We start from the raw sequence: 23,200 nt of genomic DNA on the forward strand, positions 1-23,200 counted from the left end.
CTAAGTTATTACATCCCCTTCGTAATTATAATCAATAATTCCCAGAAACTTTATGCATAACCAAATAGGGCAACCTGAGTACGAGTGGACAACCACCAGATGCTCTAAGGTTACCTGCTCTTGGAAACAAAAACCCCATCAAATCTGTGACTGCAAGCAGCAAGGTATTGCAATTCAAAGCAACAAGTCCAGGACTCTCCTGATACCACACTCACGCGGGCCAAGTATCAAATTTGGTGAGTAACAAAAAGCTGAATTTTTTTTTTTTTTTTCCCTGTTCTCATTTCCATGTAGTCATTGTGCATATCAGGAAAACCTAAAAAAACTAAAAAATTTAGATCTATTTCACATTTTCACGGTACTCCTTGACTCCTTCCTCTCTCTCCTCCCAGAATGCCAGAACACAGACACAGACCACGGCTTCCTCTCTCTCTCCTCCATTGAAGCGTACTCGAAATTCTCCATTGAAGGGGCTTCTGAGCTTTCTCTCCTCCACTGAAGCAGTCTCAAAGGTTAGATGCTTCTTTTTCTTTAATCATTGACCTAATTTAATTAATTAATTGTCACTATATACTCAATTTAGGTTCTTCGAAGTTGGATAATTGAACTATTGGTTATAGATACTCGAAGAATTTAACATAATTTTTGGAGTCTAGTTTGATAATTGAGTCAATTTTGGTTGCTAATGTGTTGCAGGGTTTGGTTTGTGGTCTTGTGGAGCGTACTCGAAATTCTCCATTGAAGCGGCTTCTGACTTTCTGAGCTTTCTCTCCTCCATTGAAGGATTTGAACCAGTCTCTAAGGTTAGATTTAATTGTGTTAATCGTGTATTTAATTGTCAGACTGTCATTATATACTCAATTTAGGGAGGTTTCGGTGGTGGTGCAGCCGTGCAGGGGGGGTGGCTGTCGGGGCTGGGCTGGGGGCTGGGGCCTGGGGAGTGGCTGTCGGGCTGGGTCAGGTGGGGAATTGTTTAATTAATTTGCATGTTCAGTGAGGAACTTGAAATTGAACTTGAAATTGCAACATGTTTATTGAACTTGAAATTGCTATTATTTTCGACTTCGTTGAATTTGGATTTCTTTTCAAATTGATGTTCATTAATTCTGTTTTTGATTGTATGATATTTCTGTGATAGTTGGATTAATAGAAATGTTATGCTTTTACATCGTTATCATGGTGATTGAACTTGAAATTGCAACATGTTTATTGAACTTGAAATTGCTATTACTTTCAACTTTGTTGAATTTGGATTTCTTTTCAAATTGATGTTCATTAATTCTGTTTTTGATTGTATGATATTTCTGTGATAGTTGGATTAATAGAAATGTTATGCTTTTACATCGTTATCATGGTGATTGAACTTGAAATTGCAACATGTTTATTGAACTTGAAATTGCTATTACTTTCGACTTTGTTGAATTTGGATTTCTTTTCATATTGATGTTCATTAATTCTGTTTTTGATTGTATGATATTTCTGTGATAGTTGGATTAATAGAAATGTTATGCTTTTACATCGTTATCATGGTGCAAAGTAGTTAAGTAGTTTTCTTGTTTTTTATCATTGTGGGAAATTTGGATAACTTAAACATTTAGATTGATTTATCTAATTCAACCTTTAACTTCAATTTCAGAATGAAAAGAAAAACAACTTGAGATATTTCAAGTTTTTTTTACTAAAAAAGTGCCTACTTTAAATCCTCCTCCTCCACAAAATGGTACTCCTCCTCCACAAAATGATGTACCTTCTCAAGAAAGCGAACCAAATCCTCCTTCACTACTTTTTTAAGTATTTTTTTTTTCATTATACAAGCTTTGACTATATTTTGATATTTTATGCGGTCGATGGACGATGATGGGACAACCTATTAATCAAATCCTGGATCCGCCACTGATCGCTACACTCCTCGCTCTCTGTCCAACTCGCCTCTCATTCTCTCAATCTTTTTGTGTCTAAATGTCTAATTACAAAATTACAATTCAGTTATTAAAATTAATTTGTTGTTAATAGCAGTTTATTTATCTTTGTAGCTTGTTCATCTTGTTAATTAATTTACAGATTTGATTTGTTGTAGTTTAGTTTCATAATTGCAATTTGATATGTTATTTGTTAATTTATATGCTTGCTGACTGATGTATTCCGGAAGGACCTTGATGGTCTTATTTGATGTTGTCTGTTCTATATTAGTTGTTTCCCCTGAAGCTTTTATCTGTACTTTGTTAGTAGTTTCTTTTGGGGTTATTTTGGTACTAGGGCAGCCATGTGCTTTCTGTATGTATTTCAGAAACAGTGCGCATATCTTGAGATATACACCCGGGTGTTTAATCGAATTTTCTACGGGAAAATCCTAGTTATTTATTGGAGGAAAACAATCTCTATCCATGGTATTAGAAGTTCCTAGTTTGTTTGATTAGCCGCTTTTGTGTGTAGGGATATGGGGATAGAGAGAGAGCAGAGTAGCACATCCGAAGCCGAAAGAGAGGAAAAAAGGATTGTGATGCTGGCACTGAGCAATGAAGGCTTGCCTTCGGAAAGACTACAAGGTGGTACTCAATTATATCACACTCGTGCAGAATTTCACTCGGTGGATCTGAAGCACAATATATTAACCCGTTCTTGCTTTCCTTCAATTATCATGGTTAAGTTCTTATCATCTGCCATGGTGTCATCTTTGAATAAATTTATCTACTTAGTGGGAGTGGGAGGAGCGCGGTCACCTGACGTCCAATCATCTGATGAGTCTTCCTCTTCCAACCACACATTCTACTCCGGCGGTTCATATCTTGACATGTCTGATGAGGCTCCAGTGTGGTGTCCAGCTCCTGTCTTCGTTGAGGATAACACTTCTCCCAACTATGTTAGCTTTCTTGGCAATATTTACAACTTTGGATCTGTTTGCCTTGCGCCCCAGGTTCTTGACTGTGGTGCCCTTGGCCACTGTAAGTCAATTCGCTCTCTCCCTATCCCTCAAAGCCTTGCCGGTTGTAGTGTGTCTGTTCCTGTACTTCCCGACCCTTCCAACAAACGCATTCTTATGCGCCTCTATGGTGGTCCCCTTTCGTCGCCTTCCCTCTATGCTTTCACTCCCGATCCTGATGCTGATGCTATTGGGACATGGGAATGTCTCACCTCTGATTTCCAACTTTGGGCTCATGCTGCTGCTGTTGTTAATGGGGTCATATATTTTCACTGCCATAGAGTTCCATCTCTTCTTTGTGCTTTTCATATAACCAAGAAAATATGGTTGAAAGTCTGGTGGGATTCGTGCTTTAAGGACAATGTTGATATGAATGTCGAAACTTTTAATTTCGATGCAATGCTTCATTTGGGCCACAATATTTTGTGCTTTGCTGGTTGGATGCCCATATATTCCCGGCTTACTGTTTTTACCCTCGAAGTCATCTTTTACAAGTTCCAAGTGCTGGTCACCGGTGAAACTGTAACCGTCAAGGTCTGTGACTCCTACTCATATGAACTTCCGCGAAGTACTAATGTGTTTCATTTCCTCCCCGTTTAGCAGGTACTCTTCTCCATCTTACCATCTCTTATTCTTGCTATTATTCTGTTACTTACTATCAAGGTATTTTATTGCCACTTTTAATGTGGATTCGATTTACAATGCTAAATTTGTTCATCAACTTAGTTGAAAGAGGCATCGATTGATAAATTTTCATTCCCAAAAATTTGCACTAGTGATTAGTTTCCGAGTCTTGTTTCTTTTTGTTATTTGATAGCTCTACGAAGAAGTAGAGTTTTCATATTTAATTATGAAGTTCTTGATGGTGTTCGGCTGTTTTCTAATGTGCTATTGTGTTCAAATCTCACATTCATCGTGCCTCGTAGTCTAGAACCTGAGGTTGTTTGATGCTCTTTGATGATTGGAGTGACTGTATTTCGACGGTAGGTTAAAGGAAAACATAATGCAGAATTTATTAGACAAGTGTGAAAGATGTGAACCTGAAAAGAACACATGATGAAACGAAGTTTGAGTCTTTTTATAAAAAATTTCAAGATCACCAAAGATACGGCAAGCCTTAAACCAAATACAATAATCATTAGAATCTTCTCATAGATGTGCCAAGAAGCAATAGGAAATTTGTTGGAATGAATTGAAGTATAAACTTGGGTGTCAGGTGTAGGCCACTGGATGCTCCTGCATGATCAGCAAAACTCATGCAGATTGACCACTTCAAAAAAGCGCTCTTGCTTGTGGAGTGAAATTCAGCTGAATGAAAAACTGATATGTGATCTTAGTTTTAATAGCGCGCACCTAGGCGTGACACTGGCCGCAAGGTGCACTAGGGCGCCAAGAAAAACGCCTCTAGGCACATACCCCTTTGAGAGGCGCAAAGGCGCAGGCTTTTTGGGCTTTTTTTTGTTTATTTTTCATTTTCAATCCTTTTGAGCCTAACCCACTAGAGGCGCACACCCCTCTTGCGCCTAGGTGCGCCTCTTGCCTTTTCAAACTAAGCATGTGATTAAGCTGAATTCTTTTAATTTCATGTTCTCTCCACAGAGGAAGAGGTAGTTAATCTCTCTGCAAAGGTAGTTAATGGTTTCTGTAAGGTAAAAAAAAAAAAGAGGGTATAGCCTCTTGAGTTTTAATGCATTGATGATTAGTTAAATTGCACTTTAGGGCCTTGTCACTTCTGTTAACTAGAGGTTTGAGATATTCCCACTTTAATACTATGAGTCCATGACCCATGAGGTACAATGGTTGAAATTCCATCTAATTTGATAATTTTATAGGTGCAAGTGTGTAACAAAGTGTGAGAATCAACTGTGAACATAATATTGGATTTTCATATAAATTTGCAAGAATTGCATTATTATGACGTTCTAAAACGCCTGTGATCTGGTTGAAATTTGCACTATATCCTTGTGTTGACCAAAGCAAATCACCAAAGTTCATGAATACCAAATTGGAAATATACCAAACACCAGGCACTAAATGGGAAATGCCAAAATGTTCATTTTCATGAATCAATTTGTTGAATACAATGCTCTAGCTTTCCTCATATAGAGATGTTCTTGAATATGTAAAACACATTTTTTCCCCCTTCCTTCTTTAAGTTTTTAGCTTGTGATTACTTCCTATGTAGGGTAAAACCTTATAATATAGTAAGTGCTTATATTATGTTGATTCCTGGGATGTTAAATGTTAGATGAGCATTTAATAAGCAGTGTGTCATGGTACTCATGCTTTCCAGTTACCTAAGCTAGGAAGATGATAAAGTAGGTTTGCATCTACATTGACACCATATTTCTGAAATGCTTTTGTTTCTTTCTTATTTACTAGGAGGTTGTTTGGTTGCAACCTATTTCCCTTGGAAATACAATTTCCTAGGAATTAGATTGTGTTTGGTTGGCAAAAACATTGGAAATGAGAATTCCAAGGAAATGGAAATTCCTACAAGGCTACAAAGGGGGAGTGATTGGGTGACCCTAAGGGTTGCCAACCCTCTCCATACTGAGTTTTCATTGGTGAATAAAGTATTAATTAAAACATTAATTTTATATAACCCTCTTCCAATTTATTACACATATAATACTATTTTATTATATTATACTCCGTATCTAATAGGGTTGGCAACCCTAAGGGTTGCTAAATCATTTTCCTGTAGGAAATCATTAACCGACTCCCCCCTTGGTAAATGCAAATTCCTGTGTCAATTACAAATACTCATGCTCAACCAAACACACATACTTATTTCCTAGGAAATGGAAGAATGGAATTTATTTCCAATTGGAATTAACTTCCCATGGCAACCAAACGACACCTAGATTTCAATAAGCTTGGCGCTGCCATGTTTTCCTCTGTCAACATTGTATACCCGTCTGAATATTAGATTTTAGATTTGGATTGCTAAAATGTGTATATAGCTCTCAAGTAACTTTTGTAATTTGGGCACTGAATATAATATGTTCTAGGGACTGTAAAAGTACTGCTCCCTCTGCTCCACCTTAAGGTTTAGGGTCATTAAGGATCCACAATAAGGCAGAAGTGATCAACTTAATAATTGCAGCCTATCACAGACGATAGCCACCATGCCCCGCCTCCGCAGCTGCCACAACCACCCAGGTCAACCACTACCAAACGAGGATGATTTGTTGGAGAAAACATGAGGCTGGAGCAGAGAGCATGGAATAGGTAACAAATGGAGTGTAGTTGGGGAGAGAAACGTGAGATCTTGTGATAAGAGAGTGAAAGTTAGGATTAGTAAATAGACAACAGGTTAGTTTGTTAATATACTGTCAACACATGATAAAACTTGTCTTAAGGGGTAACTATGACTTCACATCCACGGGTGATGTCTAAATGTCCAGAATTCTGGTTTTTTTTTTTTTTTTTTTTTTTCCTCTTTCATTTCATAGTTAAAAATTTGTGTAATAGGTGTATTGTATACACCGTGCTTTAGATGAGAACTTCAGGTTGTTGTCATTCATCTTCATCGAATGCTATATCCATTGAATATTGAGAACTTTTAGCTGTCGATAAATGGACACAAATCCTTGTACTGAGGAGGTTTTTTTCCGTACGATTTGTTTTTATGTAGTATTTTCTTTGGAATGTCAATAACCACTAAACCCCAAATTATTTTGGGACTAAGGCTTTGTTGTTGTTGGTTGTCAATAACCACTAAAATGATTATCACCAAAATGCCATGCTGTGTTATTTGTGCATAGCATTGATAGCAGCTGTAAAATGGTATGCTGAGCTATTTAACATCTCAAGCCCTATCTTATTTGTTACACCTCAAACCCTATTGTTTCTCAATTTTTACCTTAAGGTGCTAGGTGTTTAGAATTTATTCTGAGCTCTGCTGCTTGTAGGCTTTGCCATGTTGCTTGGCTCATATTGAAATTTGTTTGACGATTTTGTGGTTCTATGTTTAGTTGAGTACTTAAGTCAGAGTTGAGATGCATTCGTGCATAGCCGTGTAATGGTAAAAATTGGTGGTTGTTTCATGCTTAAGTCATGTAGATCTCTTCATTTTGTTTTATGGGTGCCAAATAGTATTTAATGAAAGCCATTTTGTGATGCTTCACAGATTGGATAGGACAACTCGTGTTTATCATCACTTTTCTAAAGTTATTTACTTAGTGCTACATGCCTACATGTTGGATGCTTCTGCTACGCCTAGAAACTTGTTTAGGATAGTTGTGTTGTATTTAAGGCTTAGCTTCTTCAGATAATGGCAGTCGAAGTTATGAATTATGAGTCCTATTGTCAAATATATAATATCAAGAAGAGCTGCTCGAATCATACTTGTATATTCTTTTTTGGTCTTTTATGACAGAGACATGATATTGAGGCAATTAATGACACGAGTTCCTCAATTATTTTTACTTTTCACAGGGTAGCTGCTGCTGAGGAAGAGTATGGCAATAGTGTTGGTCCTGAGGATGATTACTTGCTCCTATTGCTTGCACATCGTCATCCAATTTCGGATTCCTGATTTTTTGCCTTTTAGTCTTGTGATGACTGATGACTGTTTTATAGTGTTGTACTTGGTTTAAGTTTTTGGAAATACTTTAATTAGCTCTTTTATGTGAACTAAAAGCCTAAATACAAGGATGGTTGTTTGTGATAAAAATCTTGATTCCAATGAACAACAATTTTCTACTTTATTCAAAATAACATGTCCTTTGGTTACTTGGGTTTCCCAATTTGCTATTTCATCTAACAACCCCGCATCAATCCAAAGATCTATCAATCTTATTCTTCTCAGTTTTTCATGTTTTTGATATGATATGCAGCGTAACTAAACTCCAATATTCAGAAAACATCATGTTTCATGTCAACTTTATCATGAGCACATGTCAACTCTATTAAAGCATATCTCCGCTCTTAAAACAGCAACCACTTCAGTCAAACTGCAAGCCATTGTAGCAATTGCAAATTTGCAAGTGGCAAACCACCACATTCTTCAGCAACTGATCTTGTTGATTCTTCAGTCAAACTGCAAGCCATTCTCTTATTATTTGGTCTGCAAGCTCAGTAGAAGTAGTGATACACATTTTCCTATTTCTTAGATTAATTATGTTGCGGGCAACTAATATTTTGGGTATCAGTTTGTGTGCTACAATACTCTGCTTCATAGTTCAGACTTAAGTTTCTCATGCACATATCACATGAGGAGGGCTTGGGGTGATGATGGTGATGTTTTTAGCTGCAATGGACATTGCCATTATGCAACATATTACATTAGAAATTGTAGTGCGGTTTAAATAAATGACAATGGTAAAATAATCCATATTACATTAGATACAATTATCATCGGGTTCGGTTAGATTTTCTTTGAGTTGAAGTAGGTCAATTGTTTGACATATTTGAAGCTCCAATAAGTAAGGTCATGTTCTCATCAACTGAATTTTGCTGAACTGAACTTATTTTACTGAACTGAACCTATATTTGTTGAAACCTGAATTAATTTTTTACTTGACTAAACTTATATTTACTGAGCTGAACTTATTATTATCAATTGAACTTATTTCTACTGAACTAAACTTATTTTTACTAAAACTTATTAGAATCAGTTGACGAGAACAAGAATGTTCAGATCATGCATCAAGTAGGAGATAGTTTTGAAAAATCGAATACGGGCCATTTTGGGAGATAAGACCCGTATCCTTAATTAATTTATACGGAGTATGGGTTATGCATTTTGGGCCTTAAAGCTACCCATTACCCACCCGCTCTTTCATTATCTTCTTCTTCCCTATTATTATTACTCCGTAGATTATTACTACATCAATCAATCAATCAATCTTGGGTTTACATTAATACGCTTTCAAGTTTTGCCTTTTCTTCTCTTTTTCCAAGCAATTACTGGTATTCGTTTTACGGAGTAAGTAATTTCATCTTTCTTTTCTGAATATTAATTAATTTCATGCGTGATCTAATAGATTATGTGATTTTTTTAATTAATTCTTCGTTTTTTTCGGTATAATTGATATGTTTATTCTGATTTTGAGCTGTATTAATCTGATATTAAATTTTTTTGCTGTAATTTAATTTGAATAGCTTTGTTATTTCAATAATTACGTTGAAAATTTCAGAGCGATTTTTTTGGCGAATATAAAAGAAATTTCAGTCTTGGCGAATTTCAGGTTTATATTTTAGCTCTAAAAAATTTCCATTTTCACCCTAAAGTTTCAATCTTTCCATTGAAAAATTCAATGTTTGAAGTGAAAGTTTCAATCATTCATGTCAATGTTTCAAACTTTAATCATATTAGTTTCATGGTATAATGGGTGTAGCAACTCAGTTAATATTTCCATGCATATGTATTAGTATGTTTGGCCGATTTTTCTGCACCGCCCTTGTCAGTGGCGGATCCAGCGTGGGTTTAGTGGGTTCAACTAAACCCACGTGGATCCGGAAAAAAATTACTTCCTCCGTTTCACATTAGTCGCTACACTTTCAAAATTACGGATCCTAGGCAATCTTTTACAAAAGAGAGAGATAGAGAGAAAGAAAAAAGGGGACACGTGAGAGGAGAGAGATAGAAAGAGATTTTTTTGCAGAAAAAGGAAGTGTAGCAAGTAATTTGAAACTTCCTTAAATAGAGAGCGTAGGCAAGTAATTCGAAACGGAGGAAGTAGTTTTTATTTTTCTAATTTAATAAAAATTTAAATAAGGGTTACATATAAAATGCGCAATAATAAATTTAGTATTGGGAGATGGTTCAGTGGTTGGTGCTCCTTATTTTTGGACGCGGGCCAAGGATCAAATTTGGTGAGTAACAAAAACCTGAAAACTGTTTTTTTTTTTTTTTTTTTTTTTTTTTTTTTGGAAATTTTGACTTTTGCTACCACAAAAAACCATCAGTTTCATTTTTGCTACCCCTTAAAATTTTTATTTTATTTTACTACCACTAAAATTCACATATTTTAGAAGTTGATACCAGTTGACGGAATCTGTTACATTTGCCGTTTGTGGGCGCCACGCAATTAACTAACCAACGTTCCTTTCTTCTTCTCTCTCCTCGAAGCGTTTGCTCTGCCTAACTGTTGCTTGTCTCCATTGAATGCTCTCAACAACCTCCATTGAAGGCAATAATTTTTTTTCCTTCAATTCTTGTCTCTCTCCTGTCACTATCTCCATCTCTAAATTCTGCAATTTCCATGAATCTTTCATTCCATACTCGTTCTTCTTCTTTCTCTTTCTTACCTACCAATAATTTCCACCCTCTTCACTTAAACAAATCCAACAACACCCTCTACAAATTCCTCCATTTTTCTCCTTCTTCCCGCCAATTCTCTGCCCTGCAACACCAATTTTCCAAAGCTCCAACCCATTTATCTGCTTCATCCTCTGCTACGTCTTCGATCGCGAATGCCGAAAAGGAAGATAAGCTTCCTGCTGATATTGACATCACAGAGATTCCAGAACCCAATTCTAGAGTAATTGTTCAAGTTTTTTGTCTTTAAATTTGTAATCTTTTTGCACTATTGAGCATAATTTGATGATTTCTCAAATGGGTATTGTTTGATTTCTTGAAATTTTACTAAAAATCCAAATGGGTTATTCTCTTAGTGATGAGTTTTCATGTGGGTGTTGCTTAATTAGTTTAATTTTATTGAAAATATAAATGGGTTATTTTTGCTTTCCCTATCTATGATTGAACAGCTCCAACAAATTTCGTCCTTCGTCAACTTTGGAGAAGATGGGTTCTTCAAAGCTATTACTTATACAAAAGAAAGTGACAAAAGAAACGTTATAGTGGGGCCCACAAACGTTAAATGTAACAGATTCCGTCAACTGGTATCAACTTCTAAAATATGTGAATTTTATTGGTAGTAAAATAAAATAAAAATTTTAAGGGGTAGCAAAAATGAAACTGATGGCTTTTTGTGGTAGCAAAAGTTAAAAAATCCTTTTTTTTTTTTTCCCTGTTCTCAATTCTCATTCCATGTAGTCTTTGTGCATCTCAGGACAACCTAAAATATTTAGATCTATTTCACATTTTCACGGTACTCCTTGACTCCTTCCTCTCTCTCCTCCCAGAAGGCCAGAACACAGACACAGACCACGGCTTCCTCTCTCTCTCCTCCATTGAAGCCTACTCGAAATTCTCCATTGAAGGGGCTTCTGAGCTTTCTCTCCTCCACTGAAGCAGTCTCAAAGGTTAGATGCTTCTTTTTCTTCAATCATTGACCTAATTTAATTAATTAATTGTCACTATATACTCAATTTAGGGTTCTTCGAAGTTGGATAATTGAACTATTGGTTATAGATACTCGAAGAATTTAACATAATTTTTGGAGTCTAGTTTGATAATTGAGTCAATTTTGGTTGCTAATGTGTTGCAGGGTTTGGTTTGTGGTCTTGTGGAGCGTACTCGAAATTCTCCATTGAAGCGGCTTCTGACTTTCTGAGCTTTCTCTCCTCATTGAAGGATTTGAACCAGTCTCTAAGGTTAGATTTAATTGTGTTAATCGTGTATTTAATTGTCAGACTGTCATTATATACTCAATTTAGGGAGGTTTCGGTGGTGGTGCAGCCGTGCAGGGGGGGGGGGTGGCTGTCGGGGCTGGGCTGGGGGCTGGGGCCTGGGGAGTGGCTGTCGGGCTGGGTCAGGTGGGGAATTGTTTAATTAATTTGCATGTTCAGTGAGGAACTTGAAATTGAACTTGAAATTGCAACATGTTTATTGAACTTGAAATTGCTATTATTTTCGACTTTGTTGAATTTGGATTTCTTTTCAAATTGATGTTCATTAATTCTGTTTTTGATTGTATGATATTTCTGTGATAGTTGGATTAATAGAAATGTTATGCTTTTACATCGTTATCATGGTGGAAAGTAGTTAAGTAGTTTTCTTGTTGTTTATCATTGTGGGAAATTTGGATAACTTAAACATTTAGATTGATTTATCTAATTCAACCTTTAACTTCAATTTCAGAATGAAATGAAAAACAACTCGAGATATTTCAAGTTTTTTTTACTAAAAAAGTGCTACTCTAAATCCTCCTCCTCCACAAAATGGTACTCCTCCTCCACAAAATGATCTACCTTCTCAAGAAAGCGAAACAAATCCTCCTTCACTACTTTTTTATGTATTTTTTTTTTTCATTGTACAAGCTTTGACTATTTTTTGATATTTTATGCGGTCGATGGACGATAATGGGACAACCTATTAATCAAACCCTGGATTTGCCACTGATTTCATCGAACACTCTGTGGGTATTGATTTGTTTAATCTTATTGTATTTAGTCATTGATTATTATTACTATCATCTGCCTACTATATATCATCTCCAGTTCTCCTATATGCTATTTCCCTTGTTTCTTCCTTCCGTTTACTTCACTAGCAAACTCTCTAAGATGTATAGTATGTGTATCAGTACACAACTCTCTCTCTATGAAAACTTGTAGTGACATGCTATGCTCATATGTGCCTAGTTTATTTGATCAACAATATGTTTGATATCGGATTGCGTGCCTGCAACCTAGCTATATGCGAGGAATATTATCCCGGATGCACTTAGGCATTTACATGCAGCCAACACATTATGTTAGTTGTGTCATTCATGCATTCATGACAAGCTTTGGCTTATGGCAGTTTAGTGTTGCTCATAATTTGCGTTTGTTTCAATTGTAAATTTTTCCACTAACTGATAAAACCAATGATGTGACTCATTCTTTTCAATGTGAAATCCATTGTATTAAATTATGAGTTATCCATGGGTTACAACTTATTTAATTAATTTCTACAATTCAGGTCTATGGATTCTGCAGACACTCTTCATCGTTTCAAAAGGTCTATTAAAGCCTTCTTAAATAAAGATAATTTTAATGGTGCTCTAAAGTTAGTCGTAAACCGCATGGTTCGATGCATGGAAGAAAATGGTGAGGAGACTAAGGGAGAAAGTCTTGTTTATTTCCTGAATACTGTTGCCTCTGAGTTTCCAGAGTTGAACCTTCCCTCAAATCCGTTGCATAGACTAGAGTGTTTGGTCAACAACCTGCTTTCAAATGGCATGGTAGAAGATGCCCTAAAGCTCACTAGTGCACCGTATCCGTCTGTGTTAACTGTTTCTGTCTTGGAGCTCAAGCTGAGAATATTTTTCCATGAACAAAATATGGAGGGTAATTACTATTACTATTTTTTTTTTTATTATTTTTCTAAATTATTATTGATTTTTTGATTTGTTTATTTTATTTTATAGAGTTTTGGAAGATTTTTCGGGCTTGGGAAGTCCACAACATGTATGCATATGCAGAAACTACTTTTATTTTGGGGTAAGATTTCCCCCTCCCTCTACGATATTCTTTATGGGGTCAAGGACTTTGTTTTTGTTTCTTGAATTAAGCTTTCTTGAAACCTTTAATCAGCATATGCATTCACGACATCAATGAATGAAATTAAGAAAAATATGATCTTTGTTTTAAATTGGAAAATTACACTAATATGAACGATGATTCCACTTTTGGGACTAAGGCTTTGATTGATTGATTCCCAAACTTGCCCTTCTCCCCACTATTCAGCTCCTAGATTGTGTTTTCTGTTTTATTTATTTATTTATTTATTTGTTTAGGACGAGCTTTATGAATTTAAAAGATGAAGGATATCTGGAGAAGTCTATTGACTATTTTAGCAAAGGGATTTCTATGGCTAAAAGTCCTGAACAACAATCTTTGTTAGAAAAATTGGAACAGCAGCTATTTGAGGCAGAAAAAAAGAAGAAGGGTGAAACACAGCCTGCACCAAAGGAAGCTAAACCTGTACAGATTGCATCAGTTACATCGCAAGAAGCAGCACTTAAATTGCAGCAAGCTTCCGAGGAAGCAAAAAGACATGGTACTATCTCAATCTATGAAAATAAACAACAATAGAGCTGTCAGTTTTATCTCGTTCAAAATTGCTTGATTTGACTGAGACTGTAACTCACCGAACGAAAATCAACTCGTAGTTCTAAAAGCGTGCGCCTAGGCACAAGGTGAAGATACCTAGACAAAGCGTAGGAATTTCGTGTGTCATTTTCTGCACTTTTTGTGAATGTTGCTAGATATGAGTGATAAGTGAAAAATTATCAAGATTTCTATCGTGGCTTTACATATTTATTTCATACAGAACCCCCAACTTAATTGCATTGAAGCCTCAAATAAAAATCCCCAATTTGGGTGAAACCCTGAATAAAGTTGGGTGGCAAACTTCCAAATCAACAGTCGTGCACCATCGAATTTCTGATGCTCGTGTCTTGAATTTGGAAGTTGTATGTTTAAAGATGTCGCTCCTTGTTTTTGCTTCAACTTCTATGATTAATAGTACTAGTTGCTTTCTAATTTCTTCACGGTTGCTGAACGTAACCTTACTTTACTTTAAATGTAATCCAAAATTTCAATTACCCCTGTAATAAGGATTTTGTTAGATTTTTTCTCTCTATTCCACCCCCAAACCCTTCTCTTTGGGGTTAACTTTCATCAAATTTAAACGTCAATTCTCATCATTCAACAGTCAATCTTATTCCCTTATTATCAATTTTCACTTGTTTTAATCAGATAAGGGTGAGTAGGGGCAGTGCCGGGGCTAAAATTGCAAATTATTTATGGGGCCCTATTCAACTTTTCAAAATGGGGCCTTCTACTCGATAAATTTAATACCCAATTTTTATTTGATATAAAAAATTCATTTCATCAGAAAATTCGTCAAAATTAAATTAGAATGGGAAACATAATTTTAGGAGATGAAAAAATTTGAAAATGAATTGAATAATTGAAGAAAATGAAGATAATAATAGAAAGTAAATAAAAAAATATAGAGTTTTGGAAGATATAGAGTTTGTTTTGGGAATTAGAATGGTAGATTGAAATTTTTTGGGAGGAAAGATCTGCAATTTTGAATATCTGATTATTGGGTTTGGGCGATCTCGTATACATAGCATACTTGCTCTAACCACTACTCCAACTACAATTTCATGATATTATACCAAACTTAATTTTATATATCTAGATTTTGGGGCCCCTTAAATTTGGTGGCCCTTTTCCATCGACCACCTAGCTCCGGCCCAGAACCGCCCCTGAGTAGGGGATCCTAATTTGCGTTGAATCTTGCCCATTGAAGTTTTTGAATTTGTGAAATACTGCTACCTTTTATTATGGTAATTGAATTGGATAACCTGTTCGGATTTAGGAATCAAAGATTCAAATTTAGGGGATTCAAATCTTGGCATTGCAGATTTCTTTGTGTTCGTAGTTGTGATAAAGTCACTTGTTCTACTTCATATAATTGAGTTAAATCATGTTGTGTCAATTCATGTAGATGGGCTAAAATAGTTATGTGAATTCACTTAACTGCTATGAAATTAAATGGAGCTACTTTTTCATATAATTTGATCGGAATATTTCTTGCTATTTCTTTTGGCCCATGTGAAGTACTAATTTATATTTCATATGTGCTGTATGAAGTTGTGAATGTTGGTTGAACGTGAATCCCTTTTCTAAAGAGGTTTTACAAAGTTTTTTTTTTTTTTTTTTTTTTTTTTTTTTTTTTTTTTTTTTTTTTTTGTAAGCAACAATTGTATTTTAGACATTTAAATGAACAATATCTAAAATTTCGAGAATACTAATCTTGTTTTTTTTGTGATCGTGAAAATAGAAAGAGAACTCTTGGATGAAGAGGCCAAGATCGCGGCGGAGGCGAGAAAAAGGGAAAAGAAACGAGAAAAGAAACGAGAAAAGAAACAAGAAAAGAGTGAAGGAAAACAAATTGTGGAAGGGTCCGAGAAAGCTGTGGAGACAAAAGATGAGGGGGGTAGAAGGGGAAGCATATCTTTGGTCGAGGAAAGAAGACCTCGGAATGTAAGTTGGTTTTATTTGGCAATATTTTAGTTTAGGAAAATTAAACTAGTTAGAACTAACATGTTTTTGAACTGTTTGCAGTTTAAGATTGAACTTTCTGTTACTATGGAGTTAGATGAAGATTCTTTTATGGGGTCTACAAGGACTAACACCACTGAAGTCCAAAAATCATTTATTGTAGTTGACCAAGCACAGATAAACAACTTTCAAGATCTTGTTCATCTGTGTCTCAGGCATGAGACTCTGTTGAAGGTTGACCAAAGTTTTAAGATGATGGATGATGATAGGTTTTTTCTTGTGACAAGTGAGGATGTATGCACCCTTTACAGCTTTTTTAAGCGTAAAATTAGCATACTTTCTCCTAAATCAAATGAAGCTTGGTGGGATGCGATAAAAGATTTATTTCGGAAAGTATTCAGGTATTAAGTAATATTGTGTTAAATTGTTTTTTGGGATATTCTGTTTGTTATGGGTGTTTTACAGCTTAACCTTATTTTCTTTTGTTTATTAAAAACTAGAGGCGTGATTCGGGGGCTGATGTATTTGTTCGACAAAGACAAAGCCTGCGGGAATTTAGTTTTCAATTCTTTTGTCAATTCTGAAGGAGAAGGCAGAATTCTGCCATATATGGCAGCGGGGAAGCAAAAACAGGACTTAATACAGTTGGTAGATTTAATGCGGAGTGTCATCAAACTTGCTGTTCCCAGCCAAAGTGATCTTTCTTTTCTTCCAAATCATTTGGAACAATATTTTGACAATGTCACACAATTTCATGGGTAAGTTTTTATGCATCTAGATGCTTAAAATCCTTGTAATTTGTCGGTCTTTTTTCTGCATTTTTGTTTAAGATTTGTATTTCTTTATAATGTACTCTTTTTTTCCACAGGTCCTGTCCATTGGAGTTTGTTATTGATCAACCGTATTTTTGGAATACGGCGGAAAAAATCAATTTTACCTTCAAATTGAGAGAGTTGGTTAAAGAGAATCCTAATCCTTTTAGATTGTTCCTTGATTATCATCAATTATACCAAGATTGGTGGCAGAAGCTTCAACATGTATACATAAAACTTTTTAACAATTCGATGAAGCGCAAGAAGACCGTCAAAGGTTACCGGAATGCTATTGATATTGTCCGATTTTATGGAGCAGTCTATACTCATATAAATGAGTTGGAGTACAAACAAGATCGAAATAACAAGGTTTGAACTTTTGTTTTAATTTGCTATACATCCCAATGCCTTAACCTTTCATCTATGACATTTTTTTTTTTTTTTGGTAGAGGTTTAGTGATGAAAAGATCGAGTCAGATTTGGCAAAGATTTTTCCAGATTTTTATGTACACATGTTTTCGGCCTTGTGCTCGTGCAACCAGAAAAATATGTAAGTGACAACTTGATTTTGTTTTGAAAAGTTCCACAGTTGACTGATTCTAATTTGTACTTTTTACATCTTGTGTTAGGGGCATAACCAATGACAATCTGAGGGGTTTATCCACGGTTCATTCTTTCAGTGAGTTTTTAAATTATAGTCACTATCAGCAAAAGCTTTTTTGCCTCTCTCACCTTTCTTTTTCTGTCTGTCTCTTGCAGGAGGGAAGTAAAAGGAGCAGGATTCTGCCACGAGTGGTGAGTAATTCTTGTACTCCCAAGGTTATTTGAATTGATAGTTGATGATAGGAGGATGGATAGTTAGCAAGTGCAGGTCTAGCTATAGTTTAATGCACAATTATTTATGTGTTTCTCACTGGTTTTATTCTTTGATTAATATTAGTTCTAAATTTTCTTTGATTGAAAGTAGAACAGTGTTGGACATCTAATTAAAATTTTTTCACAAGGTTAGCAGGGGAGCTCTTTGGCATGTTGATTTCTGTTCTTTTCATGCAAGAGGCTGTTAAGGGAAGCTTGGATGAAAACAAGAGGAATACTTGCACAAATGTGAATATGTTTGATTACTTATCTTGTCTTAATTTTGCGGCAAATGGACAGGGTTTGTTCGCTGAATTTCGTGCCCCACACGGGACAAAACATGGACAGCAGGGTGATGATTACCTATTGATATACTCGAATGGCTTGCTTGCTCTTGTCTTTTCCTTTGGCGTACTCTTTACTTCTCTAAAGAGCGTAACAGCAAGGTCATGGCAATATGGCACCGGTATTCTGGTCTGCCCTTTAGTTTTTATAGGAACTAAGGAAGTCTGTTTTATTTTTTTTGGAATCCTCATGGCCATTGGAAATTTCAGGATGGTTTCGGAGCTTTAAAGCAGATTATGGGGTCCCCTTCCTGATCGTCATATGGACATTATTGTCCTTTTTTGTCCCTATAAGGCTGTCTTCTGAGATTCCTAGGCGGCTTGATGTTCCATCTTCCTCGTCTGTAACACTGAGCTCTGGTTCCTGCTTTTGCACCAAACATGTCGCAGCTGACAAACAGTGTAAATTATAAAGGAACGTAAAACATGAAAGTAACTGTTGAGGTTAATTCAACAAATTAAGAGGAAATTTTTGAGTTCTTTCTTTAGGGGATTTCTTAGCTAAATTGACTTCAAGAAAAAATGGCTGAAACCATGTGAATACAGACTACAGAACAGGTTAAGCAAAATAGACCTAGAACATTTTGCACTACATTTGTTCATACAGTATTTTATTTCCTAATCTTCTGATTTAGCGAACTGAACACTACTCAAAAGAACAGCATATAATTGCTTTCTTCAAACCAAAATATGGGATAGTACACAATTCCATAGGCCACATTAAGATACTACAAAGTAAATACTAGTATAGTAGTATATCTTAATCAAGGATTCGTGTAGCCTAATCATCATGTGGTGCTCCCAATAACACTATTTGCATGATTCTCGATATGAATATGCACTTCATTTGAATTCCGATTTGAACTTGACTCTTATCAGACAATTGCTTATAGACAAACTGCGTGTAGGGCTAGTATTATCATTTGGAGCACAATACTCAGAGGTGTAGGATATAATTTACGCATGTTAACCCACCTCAGGTCGGTAGTTAGAAGCTAGACAGTCGATTAGCTACACAATCTGTGTAACTACTTCATGATGCAAAATCTAGAGATAAACAGTTCTCAGCAGATAGAAACCGTTTCTATAGTCTACAGATTGCAGTTCATCACAAGTATTTCTAGGAACTTCTCTAGTGTAGCAGTAAAGAGTAGGAAAATAGAAACTAACCACTGTTGGCATGTGTTCCGGAGAGCAAATTATCTCCTGATATTCAGCTAAACAATCCTGCAAATAAAAGATATAAAGATTGCAGATCATTAGTTCCAACATCCATATATTGAGGAAGATGACATGTTGATATTGCAAGACAAAACTCATATTCATTTCCCCTCAGAGTACAGATAACCTATTGATCAAACAAAATATTTTCTTTCTGGATTTCAACTTAGAATGATAAAGCATACTTTAATGAACACGTTTAGTCTTTCTCCACTGTTCACGGGCATCCAAGGTGCTCCAATGACTTCTTCATACTCAGCGGCATCAAGTTCTTGAAGATACTCAGAAGGAAATAGCTTGGGGAGCATGTATTCTCTAATAGGTATTAGGAAGAAGAATGGCATAGGGAAAAAAAATCCCTACTATTGGTATCCATGTCACTCCAAAGCAGAATAGGAAATATACTAATTGGAACACTGTAAATGTCATGATGTACTTGAATGGCACTGATTCCAAATATGAACCATGATTGTCTTCTAAGACTCTGCAAGATATCATTTGATAGAAGAATATACACACAAATATGTTTGTTAGTGACTTAGTGTGAAGATTTTGAATATTCAAAATGTTATAGAATCAAGCTTTGGTAATGGATTAAAACCTACAATCATATTCTACATGAGGCCAAAACTGGAAAAGGCTAAAATGGATTCAACTCAGAAACTGAAACACCATAATTTTATTGAGGAGGTTGACTTACTTGTATCGACGTTTTCGGGCAACCAATAGGAGTGGTAACCTTTCCCAAAACTGATTTCCAGGAAGACTAACAAGAGACATGAATGCTCCAACTGCTCCAACTGAAGTATCCCCACAAGACTGATGTAGGTATCTGTTTGATGACAGGAATTGCTCCAACTGCAAGGCCAACAAGTAGGGATTGCAACAAGTTGCTCCATCTCTGTTCACAAACCCTGATGGGTAAGGGAGCATCAATGTGCTTAGCCGGATCAAATTTCTTTACATATCCACCTTGAGTCATCACAACCTCTTTTAATCCCTTTAGTTCTTTTGCGACAACAGCCTCCTGCAAGCAAGTCACAGAAAAACCATAATGTTCTTAACTTAATTGATGATCAATTACGCCCATACATTAAAACACCTACATCAGGATCAAGTTCCATCTCCCAAAAAGGTATCCTGCAATTTTTGGTACAATTCCGAGTTGCTAGAATCCATTTGCATGCATTCTTTAGCTTTGTCTATCATCTTCTTTCACCTCAGCTGTGGAACCCATGAATAGAATGTGTAAGAACTCAACTCAAATCATCTAGAGTACAGTCTCTCTATTTCCCACCTGTCTTAACCCTCTCAATGTGTTCACTAACCTGCCTCTTTAGTACTGCAAGGCTCTTAGTATGCATAGGAGCTTGTGGTAAGACTCCATTACATGGAGGGAGTCCAAGCAACCGACAGATCAAAGTCTGAAAAAGACAGTAATAAGAGCGAATGATTCAGGCTAGAGACTTAGAGTAGTCTTAAAGAAAGAGTGAACGAACATTTGGAAATTGTCAGAAACAAATATACCATAAATCCAAGTAAGAAGAGATCATAGTGGAAAGAAGAAGGTTTCCTAAGGTTGAACTCATCCTGCTGAGCCATCTGAGATGCGACACTGTGATCAAAGAAATAAAGTCCTGCAATCATAATTGCTGGTATAGAAGCAGCAAGAATGTAGAATATTGGAACCTTTGTCATATCCTGCATCCCAAACATACCATTTGAAAATTTAGGATTCTACCTTATGAAGAATTATAATGTAATTAGAATCGTAAGAAGTATTTGCAGTAATTATCTAATAATACTTCACAAAAATTTGAAAAAAGCTTTTTAAAACTCATATCCCTATGTTAAAATAAAGCAGTGAAGTATACTAGCCTGAGAAACTGTCCAGTGGGATTGTGAAGCAGAGTCCCAAGGGTTTGATGGGGAAGTATTTGATGCGCTGACAACTCGTAGAGGCGAGTTGAAGCGTACAAGTATGAGCCGCAGATACTTGCAGAGTTTCAGGTAAGATCTTAGCTGTAGATACTAATAGAAAATGACAATAATAATATTACAACAATACACATTTGATATATGCTAAACAAGAACGAACGTGGAACATATAATTCTTTATTGATAAAATTAAAAATCGTCAAATTTGACTTCATATTATTTAGTGTGGGGAAAATATTAGAAATGGAGGGAAATTTAAAATTTGTTATAGCCATTTCGAATATGTGTAGAAATCTTACTCAAACTCGAATCCTCGATTTTCATGATTCATTGTGTTGTCAAATTCCAGGTCCTATTCCAGCCTTTCCAGGCCCAAGGAGGACGATAGTACATTTTATTAGTAGAAAGAGGATGCGGATATTTTTTTCCTACGGTATAATGAAGGTGCCAGGACTCCAGGACGGTAGGAGTCATAGCCAGCCACCCCGGTCATGTGGCAGTTTTTCTTAGGTGATCGGCAGGCTAACATAACGATATGAAACCGGAATGATTTCAGACCTATAATCAACCAAATGTTCAGCAGGAATCACACGTTAAAATCAGTCCGATAGAGTGTATTTTTTTCTTATGCTAAGCAGGAAATTTTAGATTAAACAAAGAGTCTTAGTATAGCAGTTAAGGAGGGTAATCCACTTGAATTACATGGATAATCTCAGCTGGTGAATTATCTATTATTACACAAGTTCCTACATTATGATAATTCTTCCTACAATGCTTTGCCAATCAATCAGCAGGCTTGTTCTCCTCTCTTCTACTAAAACACTATCTTCACTTGTTGCATCTGTTGAAGTAGTTCCCTGCAATATTTCACAATATTCGAATGAAATTCTTTCACATTAAAATCTTGCAGTAGTAATAATGTAGCTCTCTGACAATCAGTAACAATTGTAACGTGACAGAAATCAGACAATTGTTCGGCTTCTTATAGTTTTAGGCCTTCCATGACACATAAAAGTTCAGCACATAAAGCAGAATTAGCATAACAAGTTCTATAAAACCATATATCCAAATCCTTGCTCATTTCTGAGAATCCCAGCAATTCCAGTAGGTTTAGTAGACTCCATAAAGGAAGTATCCACATTCAACTTCAAGAAACCTGGAGGGGGGGGGGGGGGAAGGGGCTCCCAACGAATAGTGGGGGATGATGGAGACAGAGAGAGTAAAAGGTTGGTCTTGGCAGGAGAAAATTCCCAAGCGAGAGCTTGAGCTTTGTGAAGAAACATTTCAGGATTTTTGTGTAAATTAGAGAAGGTTACATCGTTCTTTTTAAGCCAAAGTGACCACAAAGCATAGGGGAAGAGAATATGCCAGGGAAGCAGGGTGAGATGATGTTGATTTGGGTAGATGTGTGTAGGTTTAGAGTTCAAAAACAACCACTCTACTAGTGGGGAGTGAAAGAAAGAAGGATTTGCATTATGAAAGGTTAAAGACCAGAAAGCTTAGCTCTAATGCAGGATCTGAGAACATGCTCTGCATCTTCAATCACACCAGGGCATAGGGCACAAGTTTCAGAAGATGTAATACCCCTCTTATAGAGAACTTTACAAGTAGGGTGTTTATCCAACACTGCAAGCCAAGTGAAAAAATTAATTATAGGGGCACAATGAAGTTTCCATATCCAAGAGATATCCTTAGCATCACTAAATTTGGAGTTTAGAAGCTGAAAAGCTGAATGGAAACTAAATTTCCATCTATAGTTAAACTGGAATAGCTAAAATCATCCAACATTCCCATTTCCATATTAGTCTTACACTGCAACATGATATCAGGAGCTAAGGGATATGAACTCATGTCATCATATCAGCAGTTTGAGGTAATACAGCCCTTCACAGTTAAGGTAGAATCATGTTGTAACAGTGGGCCTGCCAAAATTGCCGTAAGTGAATTCCCATCGAGCCACTTATCAGTCCACACAAAAGTTTTATCTCCATTTCCAGCAGATTGCTGAAAGGTTTCTACCCATACCTCTCCAAATATGTGAGCCATTTGAAAAGGCCTTGAAAGACCAATCAGATTTCAAATATTTATCTCTCAGGAATCTAGCTGCCAAGTTGTCCCCTCTTTCCATGAATCCAAACATCTCACACCCAAACCTCCTCTAGTAGTGGGGGTACTAATTCTCTTCCAACTAAGTGATT

At 36.1% G+C, this 23,200-nt stretch overlaps 2 protein-coding genes and 1 pseudogene across 9 annotated transcripts; 2 read left to right on the top strand and 1 right to left on the bottom strand.

Annotated features, from left to right (window-relative positions):
* Nucleotides 1-7,674, top strand: LOC110732062. Of its 3 annotated transcripts, XM_021911986.1 has the most exons (5): nucleotides 1-236; nucleotides 393-512; nucleotides 697-803; nucleotides 2,434-3,523; nucleotides 7,364-7,674. In XM_021911986.1, exon 4 carries the CDS (start codon nucleotides 2,438-2,440, stop codon nucleotides 3,518-3,520), a length of 1,083 nt encoding a protein of 360 aa, XP_021767678.1. In that variant the 5' UTR covers nucleotides 1-236; nucleotides 393-512; nucleotides 697-803; nucleotides 2,434-2,437; the 3' UTR covers nucleotides 3,521-3,523; nucleotides 7,364-7,674. The 3 variants fall into 3 exon arrangements, 2 of the variants coding, with proteins under 2 accessions (XP_021767678.1, XP_021767669.1); XR_002513430.1 differs by lacking the exons at nucleotides 1-236; nucleotides 2,434-3,523 and having other exon boundaries at nucleotides 280-512; XM_021911977.1 differs by lacking the exons at nucleotides 1-236; nucleotides 393-512; nucleotides 697-803 and adding an exon at nucleotides 1,456-1,949.
* Nucleotides 7,675-10,894: 3,220 nt separating this feature from the next.
* Nucleotides 10,895-18,482, top strand: LOC110732080. 6 transcript variants are annotated; one of them, XR_002513431.1, is made up of 14 exons: nucleotides 10,895-11,137; nucleotides 11,323-11,428; nucleotides 12,735-13,102; nucleotides 13,183-13,255; nucleotides 13,552-13,814; nucleotides 15,612-15,814; nucleotides 15,896-16,233; nucleotides 16,333-16,590; nucleotides 16,701-17,013; nucleotides 17,094-17,194; nucleotides 17,274-17,323; nucleotides 17,404-17,439; nucleotides 17,654-17,965; nucleotides 18,054-18,482. XR_002513431.1 is itself a non-coding variant. In XM_021912003.1 (13 exons), exons 3-12 carry the CDS (start codon nucleotides 12,739-12,741, stop codon nucleotides 17,412-17,414), a joined length of 1,974 nt encoding a protein of 657 aa, XP_021767695.1. In that variant the 5' UTR covers nucleotides 10,895-11,137; nucleotides 11,323-11,428; nucleotides 12,735-12,738; the 3' UTR covers nucleotides 17,415-17,439; nucleotides 17,649-18,482. The 6 variants fall into 6 exon arrangements, 5 of the variants coding, with proteins under 5 accessions (XP_021767695.1, XP_021767687.1, XP_021767704.1 ...); XM_021912003.1 differs by having other exon boundaries at nucleotides 17,649-18,482; XM_021911995.1 differs by having other exon boundaries at nucleotides 17,654-18,482.
* On the bottom strand, nucleotides 18,289-22,126 carry LOC110733022 (annotated as a pseudogene).
* Nucleotides 22,127-23,200: the final 1,074 nt, after the last annotated feature.

This window comes from Chenopodium quinoa, unplaced genomic scaffold, assembly GCF_001683475.1.
Source record: "Chenopodium quinoa cultivar QQ74 unplaced genomic scaffold, ASM168347v1, whole genome shotgun sequence".
Lineage (NCBI taxonomy): Eukaryota > Viridiplantae > Streptophyta > Magnoliopsida > Caryophyllales > Amaranthaceae > Chenopodium > Chenopodium quinoa.

Coding starts and splice junctions, on each gene's coding strand:
- LOC110732080 (XM_021912003.1), top strand. CDS start 12,739: ATGGATTCTGCAGACACTCTTCATCGTTTCAAAAGGTCTATTAAAGCC. Junction 13,103..13,182: donor CCATGAACAAAATATGGAGG/GTAATTACTATT, acceptor TTTATTTTATAG/AGTTTTGGAAGATTTTTCGG. Junction 13,256..13,551: donor GAAACTACTTTTATTTTGGG/GTAAGATTTCCC, acceptor TTATTTGTTTAG/GACGAGCTTTATGAATTTAA.
- LOC110732062 (XM_021911977.1), top strand. CDS start 1,855: ATGATGGGACAACCTATTAATCAAATCCTGGATCCGCCACTGATCGCT. Junction 1,950..2,433: donor CTCTCATTCTCTCAATCTTT/TTGTGTCTAAAT, acceptor TTTTGTGTGTAG/GGATATGGGGATAGAGAGAG.